The following is a 23,258-nucleotide window of genomic DNA, read 5'->3' on the forward strand; positions in this document are numbered from 1 at the left end:
GTTACAAGTCGTTTGGTTATTTTGTCGTAAAATTGTTTTTTGATTGTCTTCGTCGTATTTTAATTAACAATTTGGAAAGTCACAAGAATTTCTTGTTACAGAAATATTCATTTTTATAGTTATTTTTTTCACATGGTGACGTTTGTTGGACTACCTTTTATTAGAAAAAAACAAAAGAGAGTCGATTCAATTGGTTTTTTTTTGGTTATCAGGATTTTTTTTGTACATAAATGTTTTGAATTTTGTTGTTTTTGGCGATAAATCAAATGCTTACAACAATATTTGATGTAAGCTTCATGAGTATGTTATATTAACTACTTATGGTTGTTTTTATTTCATAGTTTAGATACACATCGACTTGACAATGGTTGATGTAATAAACTGGGGATTTTTAGTGTCTTGTATAAATTAAGTTTAACTGGTGAAATAAATAAAAAGAATGTTCTAGATTTGCTAAGATATGTTGAAGGATAGCAATGTCACAAATATTTTGCTTTATAAGCTTTTGTTTAGTTTCACCTGTCCCAACATTTGTTATAAAATCTTGCAAATTAAATTTGATCAACTTCCTGGTTATCGATTGAGATGAAGTCATCCATACATGTGTAAGTTGCAAGTCCATGCAATATTATTACATGTTGCTGATCTGATGATGGAACTCTTTAAGATGGTCATAAGAACTTCACAATGAAACAAAACAACTTTATTGAGATTGGGTTTCTTTAAATCATTTTGATTTTTCAATGGTAACTAAAGACAGTGTTATGAATAGGTGTTTGTTGTTGTTGTTTTTTTTTATAATAATTTTAATATATATTTTATATAATATAATATTTATAGTAAATTTAAATGCAAAAAAATTCATTGCGGTTACAAATTAACCGATAGAAAGGAAAGTATTTGGTTCCATTATTTTTGTTTGCAACATGTGTCTTCTGCAAGAAATTTGTCATTAAATGACTTCAATGTATTTTGTTTGATAAATAAAAAATCTGCAATGTGTTTTAAACATTTCTTCTTTTTATTTAAAGTAAGATTCTTTATAAATCAACTCATAAAACTACAGTTGTTTTGTTAAATCACTTAGAAGATGATGTTTTGTTTAAATTGTGAAAACTGATAAATGAAGACCAGTTCGGGGGAATCTTTGGCTATTAGTTTTTAGTCTTAACAAAGATTTTGTTTCCTCCGAGTCAAAGAATTGTCGTTCTAAGATTTATTTTTTGTGTATATAATGTAATAACTAAAAGTTAGTTGTTAATAAAATTAATTAAATATTAAGATTAGAAAGTTTTGGTTGGTTAAAAAAGTTTTTGTTGGCTTAAATTGACATTTGTACATTTTATTCATTGTTAAGAGTCTCGGAGCTTAGGATGTTATTAATATTGTTTTATTGAAACACACCGTTTACTTTTGTTAGACATTTTATTGTAACCTCAAAGACAAACCATAGTGCAATGAAGCCACTCTTAATAGGGATGTACCCATTGACATTAATAGAGATGTACCCACTAACACCTTCTCCTGTTATTAAAATTGTTTACAATTTAAATAATACCTGTATGCTATCAATTTTAAATTATACAATTCCTAAATGTTTCTTAAATTTTATACCTATATCATGAATTTATTTAGTTGACAATATTTTGAACATGAAAATTAAATTTATTATTTAACAATGGTTTTGTAAATATATCTGCAGTCTGTTTATCAGTGGGGCAATATTTAATATTAATTTTACCCTGTTTATAATTTTCATGAATAAAATGGTACCTCACATCAATGTGTTTGGATCTTTTATTGAATGAATCTGTTTTGATCAGCTGTATAGCGCTTTGGTTATCAACATTTAATATAATTTCAACTTCAGAACCAATCAGCTCTTTTAAAAATGACTTTAAATATAAGCATTCCTTACAGCAATCAGCTGCTGCAATATACTCTGCCTCGGTTGATGATAAGGCAACAATTGGTTGTCGTTTTGAACACCAAGACACAGGTCCTTCTGCTAACATTATCACAAATCCGGTTGTACTGCGTCTTGTCTTGATACATTTGGCATAGTCTGCATCACAGTATGCATTTAGTTTTGAAATATCTCCTCCCTTCTTGTACATGGTTCCTTTCTGTCTTGTTCCATTTAAATATTTTAGTATTTTCTTTGCAGCTATCACATCATCTTTCGTAGGGTTTTCTATTTTTCTGCTTGCTTCATTTACAGCTTGACTTATGTCTGGCCTTGTTCTTGTAGATATGTATAAAAGTCCTCCGATCAGTTCTCTATATGGGAAGTTTGTAGTATCTGTATTTTGCGTTTCTATTTTTTTTTATCTGTATTGCAGGGTGTATTAACAGGCTTACAATCTTCCATACTAAATTTCTTCAATAAATTTTTAATGTAGCTTTCTTGTTTCAGTGTTATACCTTTCTCAGTCTTCTTAATTTCAAATCCAATAAAATTAGTAGGATCATTGAATATGTTTATTTCAAATTCCTTTTCTAGGCAGTTTAAAATGTTTTTTAATGTTTGCATTTCTCTAGCTAAAGCAAGTCCATCATCTACATAGATTGCTATTATTGTTGTATTATCTTCATTTGTAAATACACACTGATCTGTTTTAGTAGGTTTTAAACCATGTTTTAACATTGCTTTTGTAAATCTTTTGTTCCATGTAATAGGTGCTTGTTTAAGCCCATATAAGGATTTCTTTAATCGACAAACTTTCCCAGGTTGTTTTTCATATCCCTCCGGTATATTCATATATACATTTTCTTCTAGCTCTACATATAAAAATGCAGTCTTAACATCGAACGTTATCATGTTATAGTCTTTAGAAGCAGCAAGTGCAAATAAAGATTTTAAAGTTGACTGACTGACAACTGGACTGTAAATTTCGTTGAAGTCAATACCGTTTTGTTCAAATCCTCGTACAACAAGTCTAGCTTTATAAGTGCCATTATATTTAGCACGGAATACCCATTTGTTTGTAAGTATTTTACTATCTTTTGCTTCTTTCTTGTCTACTATTTCCCAGGTTGTTAGATATAGGGAGTAATGACACGACCGTTAGCTGAGTGCAGACTCGTTTATTCGCGTACTTGTCAAACTGGCGGCAGACGCAGCAGCCGTACGTCAATGCGCATAGATTATGCGCTTATATATACAACATCCCTCCCCCCCTAGATGGATGTAATATACAATATTAAACACATATACAAAACAATACATACACATAAAATAGGAAATCACAATCTTAAAATGGTTGGAATAACAATAATTTGACAAAACATTATTAACTAAAACTTTCCTCATCCAACAACACAGGGCGCCTAACCCCTCTGGCCAGTGTGACATTGGGGTGGTTCAGTGGCGGCGTGGCCGGAGGCGAATATGCCTCTTCACCCTCCCCCTGAAGCTGAGCCCCTACTGCAATGTCCTGTGCCACACCTGGCTGTTGCGAGGAAGTCTGTCCTACAGGACTACCGATTGCTATATCGTCACAATCCCAGGTGTACGAATTATACCCGTTGAAACAAATTAACTGATGACTGATTTTTATGTTTTTTAACTTTACATAAAGAGGTATTGTCTTGTATTACATATAATACCTTCCCGAGTCTCTTAATTACAGTCCCTCTGAGCCACGAAGACTTTTGATTATTACCCGTAACCAATTTGTATAACACTTGGTCACCCGGAGAAAAATAAATTATGTTTTTCCCCCTATGTGCGTCTATTTGCGAGCGCTGTTTGCGTTCTACAGCATCAGTGAGGCCGGCGAACGACGACGGCGGTGTTCTGGGATTCAATAAATCCAATCGCGACCTAAGTTTCCGCCCGTACACCAATTCAGCCGGGGAGAAGCCCGTGGTCGAGTGTACTGAGTTGCGATAATCAAACAGAAATTTCAACAATCGTAGTTTACTTTCTTTTGCTGTCCGGCTACTCAAAACACTACTTTTAATCCCCTTCTTTACCACCTTAACCAAACTTTCCGCTTGGCCATTACTAGCGGGATGGTAAGCTGGTGACGTTAGGTGGGTATTTCCGTTACTTGCACAGAAGCTCGAAAATTCTTGTGAAGCGAAGCAGGTCCCGTTGTCGCTTACGACCGTTTTAGGAAGTCCATAACGCGCGAAATAATCGTATAACCGTTCGATTACTGCATTGGAACTTGTACTAGTATTCGTATCGTATACCTCAACCCACTTCGTATACGCATCTACGACCACCAGGTATGAACGACCATTCAGTGGACCTAGGAAGTCAATGTGCACCCTGTAGAATGGTTGAGGCGGATATTTCCACGGCGATATTTTAGCTCGTGGCGGTGACGGCCTCAACTTGTTACACACCTCACAAGATCCTATAAATTTTTCTATTGCATCATCGATTCCCGGAAACCAAAACCTAGCCCTAGCTTCAGCCTTGGTCTTTACTATGCCCAGATGAGACGTATGTAATTCACTTAGCACTCGGTTACGTAAGGACGCAGGAATTACAACTTTATGTCCTCTCATTAAACAGCCGTTTTCTACTGACAGCTGATTACGACATAAAAAGTAAATTTTTAATTTTAAATCAGCGATTTTAATTGGCCATCCGTTTAAAACGTAATTAACGACACGACACAATATCACATCTTTAGATGTTTCGTGTCGCAGCTCGCTAACGGTTATCGGTAGCGTTCCGTCCACCACGAAACAAACATACGCGGCCCTATCACACAGCGCCGCGGCAGCGTCTGCGCACGACGCGCCCCCTGCTTCCGCGGCCCCCGCGCCGCGCTCGCTCGCCCCCACCAGGCTCGCGCGCGATAGATAATCCGCGCTGTTATCAACGCTGCGAACATATTCTATATTGAAGTTATAAGCGCTGAGAAATAATGCGTATCGTTGGAGCCTATTGGCAGACACTTCTGGAATGCCTTTATGCGGGCCAAATATGCTAATTAAAGGCTTATGATCGGTTCGCAAAACAAAAGGATCCGATCGACCGTACAAATATTGATGGAAGCGGCGCACTCCGAAGATTATAGCCGTTGCCTCTTTTTGAATCTGCGAGTATCGTTTCTCCGCCTGCGTTAGCGTGCGCGATGCAAACGAGACCGGCCGCTCGGCACCGTCCCCTCCTACTTGCGATAATATCGCGCCAAGGCCTGTGGGGGACGCATCCACAGTTAAAATAAGTTTAGCCTTTTGATCGAAGTGAGCTAGTACCGAATCCGATGCTAAACTATTTTTTATGGAAAGAAACGCGTCTGAGTGGACCTTGCACCATTTCCATTTACTATTTTTTTTCAATAATTCGTACAAGGGACTTAGTATAGTTGACGCGCCCGGTACAAAATTTCGATAGTAATTTGCTAGGCCTAAAAATTACTGAAGTTGACTTACGTTAGTCGGCCTAGGTGCATCCATTATCGCCTTAACCTTTTCCGGCGATTTCTTTAAACCATTTTTGTTAATCACATAACCCAGGTAACTGATCTCGTCTTTAAAAAATTCACACTTTTCCTTCTGCAATGTAAGGCCGGCTTCCTCGAGCCTCTGTAACACGGCACCTAGGCGACTCAAATGCTCCTCCTTATTCCGACCGGTAACGAGTATGTCGTCGAGGAGACACAATACTCCGTCTAACCCTGACAATACAGTTTCCATGGCGCGCTGGAAAATAGCTGGCGCGGAGGACAACCCAAAAACGAGACGCGTATACTGATAAAGGCCCCGATGCGTGTTGATGCACGTCAACTTCTGTGACTCCTCATCGAGACATAGTTGGTTATACGCGCTCGACAAGTCTAACTTGGTGAACTGTTCGCCGCCGTGCAACTTCGAAAACAGTTCGTTAACCGTGGGCAGAGGGTATTGCTCGACGACGAGTTGTTTGTTTATCGTCACGGCATAGTCGGCACATATCCTAACGGAACCATTTTTCTTTAAGACCGGCACGATCGGAGACGCGTAGTCAGAATGTTCTACCGGTTTTAGCACCCGTAAGTCGACTAACCTATCAATCTCCTCGGTAATTTTGTCTCGAAGCGCGAACGCTATAGGCCGGGCTTTAAAGAAAATCGGTTGCGAATTTTCTTTCAAAAATAACTTAATTTTATACATTTTAAAAGTTCCTAAAGTGTCGGAAAATGTTTTGAAATACTGAGCCTGAAGTTGTTCTATTGAAGTAGGTGACCCACAATATTTAACCGGTGCAAGTTCCAGATTGAATTTCGAAATAAAATCCCTGCCGAGAAGTGCGGGACCTCCGCCGCGTACTACGTACACGTCTATGGCGCGGGTAACCCCGCCATACGATATCGGCGACTGAGACATAACACCTAAACAATGTATCTTTTCGCCTGTGTAACCCAATAATTTCTTTTTCGATGGACACAGAGATACCTTGCTATAATGGCGTCTATAACTGGGTTCTGAAATAACTGTCACGGCAGAGCCGCTGTCGATTTCGAATTTTAACCTAACCCCATGCAACTCAATATACTCCACCATGGGCTCCCCCGTGAAAGAACGGATATAATACAACTCACCGTCGTCGCTCTCGTCCGTCTCGGCTGATTCCACCTTACACAGGTTAACCTTGCATACACTTTTTACATGAACCTTTCGGTTGCACTTATTACCACTGGAATCAAAACAATGACATTCCGCACTCTTATGATTAACGTTGCCACAAGCGGGGCACTTCGTCCTTTTACTACTGATTACACTGACACTTTGCTTTCCGTATTGTCCGATATCACCCGCAGCGTCCGTAGGTGCGATGGCGCCGACGCTGCTCGCGGCCGCTGCGCAGGCGACACTCGCCCGCGCGCATTTGATGTTCTCAGCCAGCTCCACCGCCAAGGACAAAGGCAGGCTGGCCAGATCCTTGCCATATATTTCCTCTTTCTCGATGCCGGGCAGCATGCCCATTACAAAGCGGTCCCTTACGGCTTCCTCCATGTTGCTAAAGCCACAATTCACCGTCAACCCTCTCAGCCGCGCCGCCCATTGTGTGTGCGACTCTGCAGGTTGTTGTACCGCCGTGTAAAACTTATGCCGCGCGCTGAACCCGATGTGTCTCGGAGTAAAATGCGCGTCGAGGAGGGCCAGGATGTCTTCATAGGGTAAATCTTGCAGCTCTTTCGGCAACGCCAAATCCGTTGCCAGCTTGTATGTACCCTCACTGAGCGCAGTGAGCAGTATAGCGCGTCGCTTCACCCCCGCCGCATCATTTAAGTGATTTATATCGTTCGCAATAAACCACAACGTTATGCGACTTTTGTACACCTTCCACGTATGTACATTATGATCGAAACACGATAAAACACCGAAATTCGACACTGCCATTTTTAATTTTCATATGTAGGTATTTCGAATCCTCGTCGCCACTGTTAGATATAGGGAGTAATGACACGACCGTTAGCTGAGTGCAGACTCGTTTAGTCGCGTACTTGTCAAACTGACGGCGGACGCAGCAGCCGTACGTCAATGCGCATAGATTATACGCTTACATATACAACACAGGTATTGTGGATATCCAGGGATTCCTTCTCCGAATTTATAGCCTTCTCCCAGTTTTCTCCCCCTTTAGACGTTACAGCCTCACTGTAAGTAAGTAAACTGTAGTCTCTCAAATGTATTGGTATTTGCTTTATTCTCTTGCTTCTTCTTAGGTAGCCGGCTTCTTCATTATGTCTGTTTCTTTCTCTTTCTGTGTCTTCTGATTCAGTTTCTGATATTACATCTTCAAAAGTCTCATCATTTTTATTTTCTTCTATTCTGGTATCTTCTGTTGTCTCTTCCTGGTTTTCTGTAGTATCTTCCTGGTTATCTGTAGTATCTTCCTGGTTATCTGTAGTATCTTCCTGGTTATCTGTAGTATCTTCCTGGTTTTCTATAGTATCTTCCTGATTTTCTGTTGTCTCTTTTTCATCATTTTCACTTTTATTATTATATCTTTGTCTATGTCCCTGGATATCTCTATTATTCTCTCTTTGTCATTCCACAGTCTGTACCCATTATTTGTGTATCCAATCATTATTAATTTTTTGCATCTAGGATCCAGTTTCTTAACATTATGTAACTGTTTTGCATAGACAGTGGAACCAAACTTTTGTATATTAGATATATTAGGCTTTTTTCCAACCCACATTTCATATGGTGTTTTGTTTTTCAGGGCATCACTTGGTAGTCTGTTTAAAATATAAGTAGCACAATATATTGCTTCACCCCACATTTCTTTGTCCAATTTAGAATCAAAAAGTAATGCTCTAGTTTTTTCTAATAATGTCCGGTTTAGGCGTTCAGCTTTGCCATTTAATTGTGGTGAGTAGGGCACTGTGTAGTCTAATTTAATGCCTTTTTGTTGACACAATGCTTTAAAATCGTTACTTGTATACTCACCTCCGTTGTCGCATCTTATAGTTGATACTTTACTAATTTTCTCTCGCTCCGTTTCTTCAATGTAATTTATAATTTCTCCTTTTGCATCACTCTTGTTTTTAAGTAAATAGATTTTTGTAAAATGACTGTAATCATCCATTATTGTTAATACATACCTGTATCCATCATGAGTCTTCACCTCGAAGGGACCACATATGTCTGTGTGTATTATTTGTAAGTATCTTTCAGCCCGAGTTCTGATTGTATTAAATGGTAGTCTTGACTGTTTTGCTTCAGCACATATTTTACACTGTTCTTGTAATACTTTTGGTCCTTGTATATTTATGCCGTCTGCTACTTTTGTTAGTGTTTCTAGTACTGATTTACCCGGGTGTCCCAGTTTTGCATGCCATTCCAATGCTTGTTCCTTTTACTTGTGTAAGTAAAGATTTATTTTCATTTTTCAGGTCTTGTTGTAAATTCACCCTGTCCTGTATAAGCCATTTTCTTTTATACCAGTTAAAATTAAATTTGAATTTTTGTAAATCTCCACTTTATTCCTTGTGAACACAACAGATCCATCATTATTGGTAGTAGTAGGTCTGGTATAAATAAAGTTTTTTGTAAATCGCATGACATTCCATGGACAGTACCTGATCCTTGTGCTTTCATTTTTTCATTGTTGGCTGCATAAACTGTAGTGTTCAGACTGACGCCTGCTCAATATTGCGTCGGGGCACAGTGACGCGAAAATTGCCGTCGCCCGCATCAGGCGCTTGGGCATTTTTTAATACAAATCGGTCGCGGGTGTGCCACTTGTCCCGAGATCACCGTAACGTTCACATGTATTTTTTTCAATTATACTATTTTAAAGTATCCGGTTGTTTAACTTAAGGCACCATTCTATTTACTAAAGATAGAACATGGTGGCCCATGAGGGGAACAAAGAAGAATCCGTGAAATAATAACAATTAATACGTAAATACGACGAGACACCGGTTAGCGCGGCGACCTAACGATCTTCAACATCACATCAAATCATTCCTGTGGATGGAGCCTTGCAGTGGATATTTCTAAAATCACGGGCTGTATTGGAAAACAGAAAAACAAAGAAGATTCGAGCAGTGAATCAGCTAAAGTTTCACATCGAGCAGTTACGAGTTCGTCCGCTAAGATAAGTGTCCTTCCTTAACTAATTCCTAAAAAACCTAATAACTAACAAATAATAATCAAAATCGTTCGTCATTTGTGTAAATTAAGTGTTTTTAGACAAGTTTTACAGCGTTTTATGCACGTAAATTGGTTATTTTGTGCAAAATTGCATCATTTTTTGTTACCTACCCTTTTGTAAAAAAAGTGAACAATCAATTAACTTTAGTTATTTATCGCAATATTATCTAAATGAATACATGAATCATTCAATTTTATGTTCACTATTCCGTAAAATTGTTCAATGGAAGTATATTAAACAATAAAAGGTCACTCAATTGATATAAAGTTAAATTATTTTACGAAGTAAAGTTAGCTTCGTATTTTATGTTTTCTCGTTTCGTATTGTTTATACATACAATATTTAGCGTATTTGCCGAATATTCCAGGCTCATCATCGCCGTGCGCCGTTCGCAAGTACATACATACTTATCCCGTTGGAATACCTTGGCCGGCCGCGGCTCCTGCACCGGCCGGGAGCGAATTGTTGAGCGTGCGCAGCCGGCTTCCCTGAGCGGCAAGTACCACCAGAACGAGGAACGTGAGCCATTTCAATTTAATAACGTAGGAATTGCATTGCTATTTAAATAAAGAGATTCAATATTTAGTTAACTGACTTCAAAAAAGAATAGTTTAAATTATATTGTTTTGTTGTTGTTTGTTCGTAAGTGTTATATTTAATGACAGAAGAAATGAATAAACAAAGTTTACGTGATTTAATCACTAGAAGAACGTCCGCCAAGGGACAAATTACAAAATTTAAAAATTATTTAAATAGCATTGCTTGTTTAATAGAACTAAACAACGTTCAATTAACGGAGTTAGATTTAAAACTCACTAAATTTGAAGCGTTGTCTATGAAGGTTGATGATTTGCAAAGTGAAATAGAGGTTTTAAATTATGAAAATATTTCGACTGAAATTGAGGAACGCGATAAAATTGAGCAAGATATAATTATGAATATAGCAAAGGCCAAAACTTTAGTCGAAAAATTTTCCAAAAAATTAGAATGCGAAAAAAGGCGCAGTTCGGGTCATAACGCGTCATGTTGCATAGATGATCCTAATCACCCCCACGAATTAGGGTTGAAACTCCCTCAAATTCAAATAGCCAAATTTGATGGCGCATATTTCCGTTGGTTGGAGTTTCGGGATACTTTTGAAAATCTGATACACAAGAATGATCGCATATCAGACATTCATAAATTCCATTACCTCGTTTCTTATTTGCAAGGTGACGCGGCCAGGATCATTTCAAATTTAGAGGTGTCAACCAACAATTATGCTGAAGCGTGGAAGATGATTTGCAATAGATACGACAACAAAAGAATATTGATTAATCATCATTTAACATCATTATTTAATATTAAACAGCTTCCACGGGAATCAGAGCGATCTCTACGATTTTTGGTTGACCACGTGACCAAAAATTTGCGCGCGTTAACAAGCCTAGGACAGCCCACTGACAAATGGGATGTACTAATAATATTTATGTTATCATCTAAGTTAGCAATACGTTGTTAAAATGGGAGGAATATCGCAACAATTTGGAAGGCGACGTACCTACGCTCGAACAATTTTATAAATTTATGATAGACCGTGCTGATGTGCTCGAGTCATTGAATCGTAATAATCGGTCTGACGTTAGTAGCGTGTCAAAGATGACCAGTGCCCCTGTGCGTTCTATAGCTAATAATAATTATATTCAAAGGCAAGGGCAAAATCAAAACAATGTCGTAAAATCGTTTGCGAGCACCAGCAATAATTGTAGCAAGAAACCAAATACTACATTTATGTGTATTATTTGCAATGAGCGTCATAGGATATATGATTGTCCAACGTTTAAAGCGAAGGGGGTTGACGAGCGAATGATGGACGTGACGAAGTATAAATTGTGTGTTAATTGTTTGAGACAAGGTCACCCCGAAAGCGAGTGTCGCATGGGTCCATGCCGTGAACGCGGCTGCACCGAGCGGCACAATAGTCTGCTCCATCGCCCATCATCCTCCTCAAGCCACCTCGCTCTCATTGATGAACAAGATGAAAATGAAATTATCGTTAACTATTCTAATCACAATACAAATCAGGTGTTATTATCTACTGCTATCATTGAAGTATCGAATCCAGTTGATCATCAAAAGGTCAAAGTTCGTGCTCTTTTAGATTGCGGAAGCCAATCGTCATTTATATCTGAGTCCCTAAAGACCAGACTGTCATTAAAGTCTCGCCACATTGACACACTAAAGGTCATTGGTGTAGGCAATACTTCTTCAATGAATGTAATTGAAAGTTGTAATATTCAATTAAAGGCAACAAATAGTAATTTCAGTGCAATGTTATCGTGTTTTGTGTTAAATGAGCTCACCGGTCGTTTACCAAAGACGCCGGTTGACATCAAGTCAATTAAATTACCAGAAAATATTCAGTTGGCTGACCCCATGTTTTATCAGCCAGCTCCCATAGATGTACTAATAGGTGCTGATCTCTTCTGGGACATTCTAGGCAACGAACAACGTTCTCTAGGACCAAACAATCCTAAGTTAAGGAGTTCACAGTTAGGTTGGATAATCTCTGGCCCTATAAATTCAGCAGTATCTAGCAATAGGATACACTGTAATCACGCCATTGTCTCTTCATCACAAAACGAAAATATAGAACAGTTAGTTAGAACTTAGTAGCAGCCGCAAAGGAGTTAGGATCATTTATCAAGCAAAATCAAAACTCTCTATTTGATTTTGCAAGTCAAAATTCTATCCAGTTTAAGTTTATTCCGGCTTACTCGCCTCATTTTGGTGGTATTTGAGAAGCCGGCGTTAAGTCAGCTAAATTCCACTTAAAACGCGTCGTTGGCAATAGCCACCTTACTTTTGAGGAACTTAATACTTTGTTTGCACAAGTGGAGGCGATTTTGAACAGCCGTCCCTTGTGTCCCCTATCATCCTCTCCTAATGACCTCCTTTCCCTTTCCCCAGGACACTTCTTGATCGGGAGACCGTTAACTGCTCCACCGTCGCAACATCTGGGTGACTCCAAGGAAAGTACACTCCAACGCTATGAACGCTTAGAAAAAATGCAGCAACACTTCTGGCAAAGATGGCAGCGTGAATATCTGTCTGAGATGCAGCAGAGAACAAAATGGAAAAGCAGTACATCAAAGCTGGACATAGGAGATATGGTACTCTTGGCAGATGACAATGCTCCTCCACTATCTTGGAAGCTCGGGAGAGTACTACGCCTCATCACGGGATCCGATGGAACAGCGAGAGTGGCAGACATCACCACTAATAAAGGCTGTGTGCGCCGATCTCTAGTAAGGCTGTGCAAGCTGCCGACAGCCGAGGAACTTCAAGGTTGAAAGTGATCTTTCAACGGCCGGGAGGATGTTCAGACTGACGCCTGCTCAATATTGCGTCGGGGCACAGTGACGCGAAAATTGCCGTCGCCCGCATCAGGCGCTTGGGCATTTTTTAATACAAATCGGTCGCGGGTGTGCCACTTGTCCCGAGATCACCGTAACGTTCACATGTATTTTTTTCAATTATACTATTTTAAAGTATCCGGTTGTTTAACTTAAGGCACCATTCTATTTACTAAAGATAGAACACTGTAGAATCCATTTCTTTGAAATTGCTTAAAATGTTAGGGTCATTTGTCATATGCACTGTACTTCCAGAATCTACTATGAATTTTAATGATGTCTGTTCAGAGTTTTGTGTCAAAAAAGCAACACTTTTGTATTTCTTACTATCACCTTTTTTCTTAAAGAAACAATTTTCTTCTGTGTGATTATTTTTCTTACAAATTGAACAACAGTTGTTTTTTAACTTACAATCTTTCTCTTCATGGTTATATCTTTTACAGAAAGTGCACATCTTACAATCCTTTTGTTAAATCAATTTCCTTTATTAATAATGTTTTAATAGTTACAAATTTCACAGTTAAGTTTCTTCCCCTGTTGCTTGCTCGCAGACTAATTTCAGACTGGTTTTGCGGGGCGTGCGCGTCGTTGCGCTCGCGTTTGGTGGGGGTGGCGCCTGCGGTGCGGGGGAGGCGGTCTAAAGCGCGGTTAAGCGCGAACATGCTCGGGGCCCGATTTGTCCAGCAGGGGGCACAAACGAGTGAGGGCACGACGTATAACCCCTCTAGTAGTTTTTACTTCCGCGACGCGTGCAATGCCATCGTCACCCGGAAATAGTTGGGTGACACGTCCAAGGCGCCAGTCCAGTGGTCGAGTGTTGTCCTCTTGTATGATAACAAGATCCCCGATTGCCAAGCTTGATGTGTTTTTCTTACGTTCTTACGTCTCTACGTTCCTGTAGTTCAGAGATATACTCTTTCTGCCAGCGTTTCCAAAACTGTCGACGAACTCTTTCGAGCAGCTCGTAGCGTGTCTGGCAGGGTCGTTCCGGTTCTGAAGGGTCTGTAGATGGTACAGATGTCAGCGGCCGGCCAATTAGGAAATGTCCTGGAGAAAGAGGAAGGTAATCGTCAGGAGTGGAGGATAACGGGGATAAAGGACGGCTATTCAGTATCGCCTCAACCTGTGCAAATAAAGTACATAACTCTTCAAAGGTAAAATGAGAATTGCCTATGGCTCTTTTGATTAAGTGCTTAGCCGATTTAATGCCGGCTTCTGACAGACCCGAAAAATGAGGAGCATATGGAGGTTGAAATTTAAAGGTAATTGACTTAGTCGTAGCAAATTCTATGGTTTAAGAAATCTTTATTTACCTTAATAAGAATCGAAATTACAATTCACTTACTTAAGGCTAAAAGAATTATTTTACATTTGTTTTGCAAGCGTAGTGATTTTTATTTTTATACAATGTAGGTAAGTTTAAACTTAAACAAGTTGAAGCATTAACGAGTTTACACAGATACGTAAACTAGATGTGGCTTCCATGCCATACATTAATTTAATAATAATAATAATAATAATAAAATTTTATTGCCATTGAAATTTACAAAGTTTTAAATACAATCATTTACAATATACAGTGATGGCAAAAGGGGGTGGCTCAGCTTCGCCAACACCGGTAAGGATACAGTGTCGAGCTGGTTTTCAGCCATCCCCTCTTCCCAAGATGATAAAGGGAGAATAAATAGTCGATGGTCGCTGTACACTAGTTTTTAAAAAAAATTTAAGAAAAAAAACAACTTAATTTATATTTATGTTTACTAAATTATTTATTTTTGTTATTTTTATATACTTTGTTTGATTTTTTTTATTACTATTTACTGTTTAGTGATAATTTTTATTTACTTGATAGTATCTTAGTCTATTTTTTAAACTATGTAAGGACTTGGCGTTTTTAATGTAATCGGGTAATTTATTGTAGATTTGGACTCCTTCGTATTCAATTGTTTTACTGCCATAGTTTGTAGTTCATCCAGTTTGCCTGGTTTTACAATACTACGGGCATTTGCATAGAAACATCTAATTGATTTTTTGGTAGTTATAATATCTGTATAGGTATTCGAAATTTGATAACCAATCTTTTCTGGTGATGAGGTTAAGATCCCTTTGTTTGCAATGGTGGCGCACTTGGAGGCGTGTTTTTTTCAAGTGATATAATTTTAGGTACACCTCTAATATACTTTATACGCAAGTCTTTTTCACCTTCCTTGGTTCTATTTTTTATTTCATCTTTAAGTGTTTTTATAACATTCCTTTGTTGTTTGGTTTGATCTGAATATATTTTAATCTTTTCAGTGCTATTATTGTTTCGTTTACTTAATATTGATTTTGCTACTTCTTCTGAAGAAAAACTAACTTTGAGGGCGCGATTTTGATTGAAATTGTATTTTCCAATGCGAACTAATTTTTCAGGCTCGGGACAGTCAATCAATAAGTTTTTGAGAACATTTAAGCATTTATCTTTATCATGCTTCAATCTATCCGAGTAATGTTTCGAGTTTAGTTCTGGTATTCCCTCTATTATTATATTTTTACTTCTTATAGCTCTTTCCCGAATTTCTGTAATTATTTTTTCTGACTGATTATTTTCAAAAGTTTTGTTCTTTAAACTTGAAATATCTTCCTCTAATTTTATCACTCTTTTATCCATGCACAAAGTAGTAGATTCCACTTCATTTAATCTACATTTGAGGTTATTTTGTTCCAAGACAACTACGTCCAATGTGCTCTTCATTTCATTGAGTTTGGTCTTAATGTCAGACATATCTGTGCATATTTTGTTTATATTTGCGATCTGTTCGTTTCTTGATGTTACTAAAACTTCCATGACACCAGCAATTTGCTTTTTTAAATCCGCTATGTCGGACTTTATCCAGTCATTGTCATCAAGTAGTTTCCGCTTATTTCTGTGAGTTACATGTGAGGTACATCACGAACGTTTGTTAAGTTTGTTTGTGACCCACTCATCACTGTTACTAAGTCACTTCCAGTTGGAGATCTTAACAGGCTCATTTTATATCTGTGTAGTACGCTCGCGTCGGCCGCACGCGGAGGAGCGGGCGCGGGGCTACGATACAATTCACTGCTGCACGTGTTATGCACAAAAGGGCTTATATTAACACAACTGTAATAACTTAATAACTGCTTAAGGTAAAAGAACTTATGGTTTAAAATTAAAAGTAAAGTTTTTGTTTTTGTTTAAATTAACTTGGCACACGTCCACTCTGTACGCTTGCTCGCGACGGTAATTCTAAGAGATTGTTCGCATTTTTCTTAATAAATTGACCCACTTGTTTTGCTGCTGCAACAAAGTTACGGCCATTATCACAATAAATTTCCTGCGGTATCCCTCTTCGAGAAATTAGCCGACGCAAAGCTAGTATAAAGGCTTCTTTTGAGAGATCGCTAACTGCCTCTAAATGAACGCATTTATATCTAAAACAAATAAATAGACACAGATAGCATTTTGAAACCCTAGCTCCGCGACCCTTTTTGTTTATGATATTGAATGGGCCAGCAAAACCCATTCCTATAGTTTGGAACGGGAATGCAGGAGTGATGCGTTCAGACGGTAAATTCCCCATCATAGGTGTGAGCGTTTGGCCTTTATGTCGACGACATACCACACATGCACGGACTGTACTCCTAGCTAATTGTCGGCCACCGATTGGCCATATTGTCTGTCGGACCGAGTACAGTATAAGCTGAGGGCCTCCATGCAGCTGACGTAAATGCTCCCTTTCGAAGATTAGTTTGGTGAGTCTGTGTTTTCCATCTAAAATTATAGGATGTTTCTTGTTGTGGCTATAGTTTGACTTATTTAATCTACCACCAACTCTCATAATACCATCATCATCTAGAAATGGGTTTAGGGATGTAATTTTACAATTAGTTGATAATTGTTGGCCCTTCCGTAGCGCGTCGTATTCCTTTTCGAAAGATTCCTTTTGTGATTGTTTTGCTAGATATGCTAATGATTTATTTAGTTCGCTAGCCGAGAGAGATCCTGTTATTTTGGCATTTTTGGTTTTAGAATTATGAATAAATCTCAAAATATAAGCTAATGTCCGCGTTAGTCGGTTGAGTTGTGAATAATTATCTATCTTTATTATCGGGTCATTGTCGGATTGGATTGTTACTAGGACTTTCATCTCAGGTAAGTCTGCTTCATGTGAAGTATATTATTGTTGTTTGTCTGTTCTATAACTGGCCATTGGGTGTCTTCCATTGCAAGGAAAGAGGGCCCAGTCCACCAATCTTGTAGTTTGCGTAGTTTCTCTGGTGATACGCCGCGTGAGATGTAGTCAACCGGATTGGAAGCAGTAGGTACGTAGCGCCAAGAAGACAGATTTGTGTTTTCGCAGATTTCGACAACCTTGTTGGCCACGAAACTCTTCAGTTTACTGGGACAAATGTTAAGCCATGCGAGTGCGACTCTAGAATCACACCAGTGTACGCTTTTTGAAACAGGACATCGTAGGGACTCCAGCACCAACTTTGATAGATTAGCAGCGAGTAGAGCTCCTAGCAATTCTAATTTTGGTATTGTTAATGGCGGCTTGGTTGGAGCTACTCTCGATTTGGCACATAGTAGTTGGACTGTAATATCGCCGTCTTTGTTGATAGACCTTAGAAAGATGCAGGCGCCATAGGCGTGCATAGATGCGTCACTGAAGGAATGTAGTTGTATGTTGTTTGTTTCATCGCATAACACTCTTCGTGGGATAGTTAAGTCCGATAATAGTGGAAAGCCTTCTCTAATTTTATGCCATGCCCTTTGTAGATCTTCTGGGACTGGCTCATCCCAGTCTAACCCTCTTTTCCACAGTTGCTGGAGAAGCATTTTTGGCTGGACCGTGCATGGCGCTAATAGACCTAGTGGATCAAAGATGCTGAATGATGATGACAAAATAGATCTCTTGGTTGATTTGCTTACAGTGTCGGCAGTGGGAGCTTCAATCGTAAATTGTAGAACGTCTTCTGGTGGACTCCAACCTAGGCCGAGTGCACTTGTAGCATCGCTCAGGCTTAGATTGGCTTGCAGATCGAGAGTCGACTTAGGGAAAATCTCAGGAGCGTTCGATCTAAATTTTCGTAAATTTAAACAGCCTGATTTTAGTTTTGAAATAACAGCGTTAAGTATGAAAATTAACTCCTCCTTTGTATTTGCTCCTGTTAGTAGATCGTCACAGTAAAAGTCGTTTTGTATAATTTCTTTGATCTTTGGGTCACTACAGTCTTGTCCCAACATCCACAGACATTTTGTGCTTAAATAGCTGGCACTTGTGAATCCATACGTGACAGTGTTTAGTTTTAGTGTTACAAGAGGTTGATCCGGTGCCTCACGCCACAAAATTAGTTGAAGATTGCGATCGTCTTCATGCATTAAGACTTGACGGAAGAATTTATCAATATCACCGGCTAGTACGTATTTGTGTGTTCTGAAGCGTAATAATATTGATAATAGAGCGTCTTGCACCTTAGGGCCGGTGAATTGTATATCGTTGATAGATACGCCTGAAGTCGTAGGAGCGGAGCCATCGAATACCACTCTTAGCTTTGTAGACTCGCTGCGGTCGCTAAGCACGGCATGATGGCAAAGATAATGACCTCCAACAGGAGGATCGAGCGTCTCGGAACAGTGACCTAGGTTCTTGTATTCTTCTATGAATTCACAGTAGGCTTTCTTTAGTGCTGGATTCTTGCGGAACTTCCTTTCTAAAGATAGAAATCGCCGCCTTGCAAGTTGATATGAATCGCCTAACACGTTCGGCGGTTGTTTGAGAGGTATCCTTACACAGAAGCGCCCGTTTCCTTCGCGTATGGTGTGCTCTTGAAAATGTGCCTCGCACATTTTTTCACTGTCGCTGAGAAGTGGTCTTTTAGGTAGCTCTTCTAGCTCCCAGAATCTCGATAGCTTGTAGTTTAAGGTATCTCCAGAGTTGTCATTTGTATTGTTTGTTACTAGATGACAGTCTACTCGTTGTAATTCGTTGTCGATATATAGCGGCCCTGTAATCAACCAACCTAATTGTGAGTTTCTTAACATAGGTAGTTTCGGTCCAAGGCTTCTCTCTTCGCTTCCAATGATCTGCCAAAACAAATCTGCACCGATTATAATCTCTACTGGGCTAGAGGTATTAAACGAAGGATCAGCTAATAGAATATTCGCTGGTATATTGAAGTGTTTGATATTTATAAGTCTGTGTGGAATATTCTCAGTGAGTTCGGGTATAACGGCGCAGGCTTGAGTAACATTGAACCTTCCCGTGGTTGATTGTAAACGTACTACACTTCGCTCTGAGATGAAACCGCGCGGTGTGTTCGACATGCCCATGATTGGTACCGCCTTTGTGGGTATAACGTTGAGTCCCAATCTCTCCTTCAAGGACTTAGTAATAAATGTAGCTTGACTACCTGAGTCTAAAAGACAGCGTGCCTTCTGCTTTTTATTCGTTTCTGGATTTACCACCTCGATAACTGCCGTTGATAGCAGGACTTGGATTTCAGGCTGAGATGACGCGATGTTTGCGATGATTGGATTATCTTCAGCCGTAGCTACTGCGGTCTGCACCGAGACATTTGCGGCGGGCTGTGACGAAAAGTGCAGCAATGTGTGATGTCGCTTGCGGCATTGTCGGCAAGATGAACTGCGGCATTCCTTGACGTTGTGTCCTCTCTTCAGACAGTTAATGCATAGATGTAATTTTATAACTTCGGCCTGCCTTTGCTCTGGAGTCTTTGCTAGGAACGCAGGGCAATTGTATACAATGTGATCTTTTGAACAATAGGTACACGTCGACTGTGGTTTATATTGTGTTTTGATATGGGCCGGAGTTACACTGGAGTTTGTTGTGCATGTTAGGGACCTATAGGCGTGCACGTTTTTACTTGAAACTTGCTGCATGTTAGTTGTATTTGTCCTTTTGTTGCACGTTTCTAGGATGCTTGCTCTCTCTTGTAGAAATTTAGTAAATTGACTTAGTTTAGGCATATCTTCGAAAGTGTTTCTGAGTTCTTCCCAAGCTCTTTTTGTGTTATGGTCTAGCTTCATGGAGACCATATGTATAATAATAGTGTCCCACTTGTCTGTAGGTTCACCAAGGCTTGATAATGCTCTGAGGTCCTTATTGACATTGTCAACTAAGGAGCGTATTGACTTGTCATTTTCCCGGCTAATGGACTCTAGATTAAACAGTGCGTTCAAATGATTGTGGATTAAATGCCTCTTGTTATTAAATCGTTCGCACAGGAGATCCCAAGCTTCGTTATATGTCTGTGATGATACTTCTAAATTTGTGAGCAATCTGGCAGCCTCTCCCGTAAGATATGAATTTAAATAATGAAATTTATGAATTGGTAAAAGCTGCGGATTATTGTGTATGAGCGACTTATAAGTGTCCCTGAATTCGAGCCAATCCGAATAGTTACCGTCGAATTTGGATATAACAATAGTCGGCAATTTAAAACTAGCTTCATGAGATCGACGAGAGTCACTTTGAGTTGATGATGCTTGGACATTGTTATCTGCATATTGTTTGAGTAATGTTTTTGCTTTGGCTAATAATTGAGTAAATTGCGACTCTGTGGCGTCTCTCTGATCGATTTCTTCGTCAATCGTCTCTGGGCAAAGCTCATCGATCTTATCTTGTAGCAAATCGTAATTTTGACATAATTCGTTGATTTTCTGTGTCTTTAGTTGTAACTCGTTAAATTGAGATTCTTCGACAATAGTTCCGACTTGTGCAAGATAATTACTAAATTTAGTGAGTCTTCCTCTGATACTGGCCCGTTTGTTTATTAAGCTATCGATATCCGCCATTTTGGACATAGTTTACTTGATAGAAGTATGAAAATGTGGCTGCTGCCTTAAGCTAGATTCAATATGGACTTTAAGATGCGTATTTATAAAATGGAAAATATTTACTCAATACTCCTCGTAATTCAGGCTGACAAGTTACCGGCACTCCATCGGCGTCGGCGAACTAGTAGAAATGCCACGCGGTAGAAATGCCACGCGGTGGCAAGGCTCGAGGCGGGCGCGTTGGGCGTACTCGAACCACGTGTACTGAAATAGTCGGCCCAAAGCGGGATATATAAGATGCTCGGGAGAAATACAAGTGCCAATAGCGCAGCACATACAAATAAATAGTGCGTGATGATTTTAGATATAAAAATAACACGTTTCAGTTCAACCAAGGGAAATTGTAAACAATTATAGAGTTAGATCGACCTTGGGAGATAGGTGAAATATTATATAGCGTAGTACATAAGGAATGAAGTTGTTATACAGTATGTACACACGTTTTGGGGAAATATAAAATTTAAGTTCGACCAAGGGAAATTGAATTGAAAATATAGCTCGACCTTGGGAGTAAAGATTGGGAATTGAAACTTGTAACCTGACAGAGGAAATTGATTAGAAATTGTTACTGATCGACCAAATTTGTAGCGAAATATTGCACAGGTTGTAGGCTACAAAAATGGGAAGGATATAACGGATAGATAAGGAACTTAGCTGAGAAAATAGGAGTCCAGCGGCGAAGGGATTGCGACGGCCGGCCGGACCTCTTCTTTGTTCTTTAGCACCACGTGGTTGTTGCCGCACGTGGATATTCACTCGAAGCTCGAACTTCTTCACCCGATTTTGACACTATTTAAATAGTGTTATTCGTCACGGTCGCCACTTTATGTTAAATCAATTTCCTTTATTAATAATGTTTTAATAGTTACAAATTTCACAGTTAAGTTTCTTCCCCTGTTGCTTGCTCGCAGACTAATTTCAGACTGGTTTTCCGGGGCGTGCGCGTCGTTGCGCTCGCGTTTGGTGGGGGTGGCGCCTGCGGTGCGGGGGAGGCGGTCTAAAGCGCGGTTAAGCGCGAACACTTTTTTAAATGGCCTATTTTGTGACATTTAAAACATTTAATATTTTTATTCTCCGCCTTAAAAGCAACCTGTTTGTACTCAGTTTTCCTTTCTGTAAATCTGTTTTCTTCTGATAAAAGTCTGTTAGTCAAGTTGGTAAGTGTCTTTTTGTCATCGGGTGTTGATTCCCATGCTGTGATGAAGAATTTATATTGATTTGGTAAGCAGGTTAATATTTTTGATATCACCATGTCATCATCAATGTTTTGGTTAAGATTATTTAATCTCATTCTCAAGTTTTCTATATCTGTGATCAACTGTGACATTGTCTGGTTTTCGAATTTGAAGTTAAAGAAATCTTGTAATAAGGAAGACTTGTTGCTTTCTTCAGATCCTTCAAATACTGCACATAGCTTATTATACATTTCATGTGCATTTTTGCAATTTATGATGTGACCTTTCTTTACCTTAGCATTCTTAGTTTGGAATTCTGGTTTTTCACTCGGTTCTGAGTCTGTTTCTTTAACAACTTCCGACAGATTTGATGCCGAAATATGTATATTTAACTCAAACTTCCAAATGTGAAAATTGTCAGAATTTGTAAGTTTTTCTATGTTTTCGTCTGTGTTATTCATTTTGTTTTTTATTTATTCTTTTATGCACTGTTTTCTCTGGGCAGCCTGGGCCCATAACCTGTTATTAAAATTGTTTTATTGAAACACACCGTTTACTTTTGTTAGACATTTTATTGTAACCTCAAAGACAAACCATAGTGCAATGACGCCACTCTTAATAGGGATGTACCCATTGACATTAATAGAGATGTACCCACTAACATAGGATTGTCATTTACTGATATTGTTTAATGAATTTTATATCCAACATTCTTATGGTGAAGTATTTTTACTTCTTTTTCTTCCTTCTTACTAAAGGATTACTGTGTCACTGCAGTTGACCCTCCTCTCTACCTGATTGTCGACATTGCCTCTAACCTTAAGTTAGGTTTCAATACCCGAGATGGGTATTTATACAAGTTGATACCTTGTAAAATATTTTTTTTTCAAAGGATATTTTTATATTAATAAGAATATGTACTCTGTTACTGTCTAGGATTAAATCTAGACGTTTTCACACAATGTAAATATAGTTTCACAAATCTAACAACTATGAATGTTATGTTTTCATCTTCTTAACGTTCCTCCGACAAATTGAATTGTTTTCAAATTGTGTTTGATAATATAATTGAAATAAAATTAAAATTTACTATTAACTAAATAATGTTTATTAACCTCAAATAAAAGTATATTTTATATTCCAGAGAGGGTTTTTTTTTAAGGACAATGGAACTATTCTTTTGAGATATGTTTTGGTCAAATCTGACTTGA

General features: G+C 38.7%; 2 protein-coding genes across 2 annotated transcripts; one reads left to right on the plus strand and one right to left on the minus strand.

Annotated features, from left to right (window-relative positions):
• Positions 1 to 9,903: 9,903 nt before the first annotated feature.
• Positions 9,904 to 13,186, plus strand: LOC123723223. The gene is made up of 2 exons (XM_045685798.1): positions 9,904 to 10,132; positions 12,563 to 13,186. The coding sequence occupies exons 1-2, from the start codon at positions 9,919 to 9,921 to the stop codon at positions 12,943 to 12,945; spliced, it is 597 nt and encodes a 198-aa protein (XP_045541754.1). The 5' UTR covers positions 9,904 to 9,918; the 3' UTR covers positions 12,946 to 13,186.
• A 3,969-nt stretch (positions 13,187 to 17,155) lies between these two features.
• On the minus strand, positions 17,156 to 20,830 carry LOC123723122. The gene has a single exon (XM_045685675.1). The coding sequence runs from the start codon at positions 20,828 to 20,830 to the stop codon at positions 17,156 to 17,158; it is 3,675 nt and encodes a 1,224-aa protein (XP_045541631.1).
• Positions 20,831 to 23,258: the final 2,428 nt, after the last annotated feature.

The sequence above is a fragment of the Papilio machaon genome, chromosome W, assembly GCF_912999745.1.
Source record: "Papilio machaon chromosome W, ilPapMach1.1, whole genome shotgun sequence".
Taxonomy (NCBI): domain Eukaryota; kingdom Metazoa; phylum Arthropoda; class Insecta; order Lepidoptera; family Papilionidae; genus Papilio; species Papilio machaon.

Coding starts and splice junctions, on each gene's coding strand:
- LOC123723122 (XM_045685675.1), bottom strand. CDS start 20,830: ATGGCGGATATCGATAGCTTAATAAACAAACGGGCCAGTATCAGAGGA.
- LOC123723223 (XM_045685798.1), top strand. CDS start 9,919: ATGTTTTCTCGTTTCGTATTGTTTATACATACAATATTTAGCGTATTT. Junction 10,133..12,562: donor GTACCACCAGAACGAGGAAC/GTGAGCCATTTC, acceptor CCCTTTCCCCAG/GACACTTCTTGATCGGGAGA.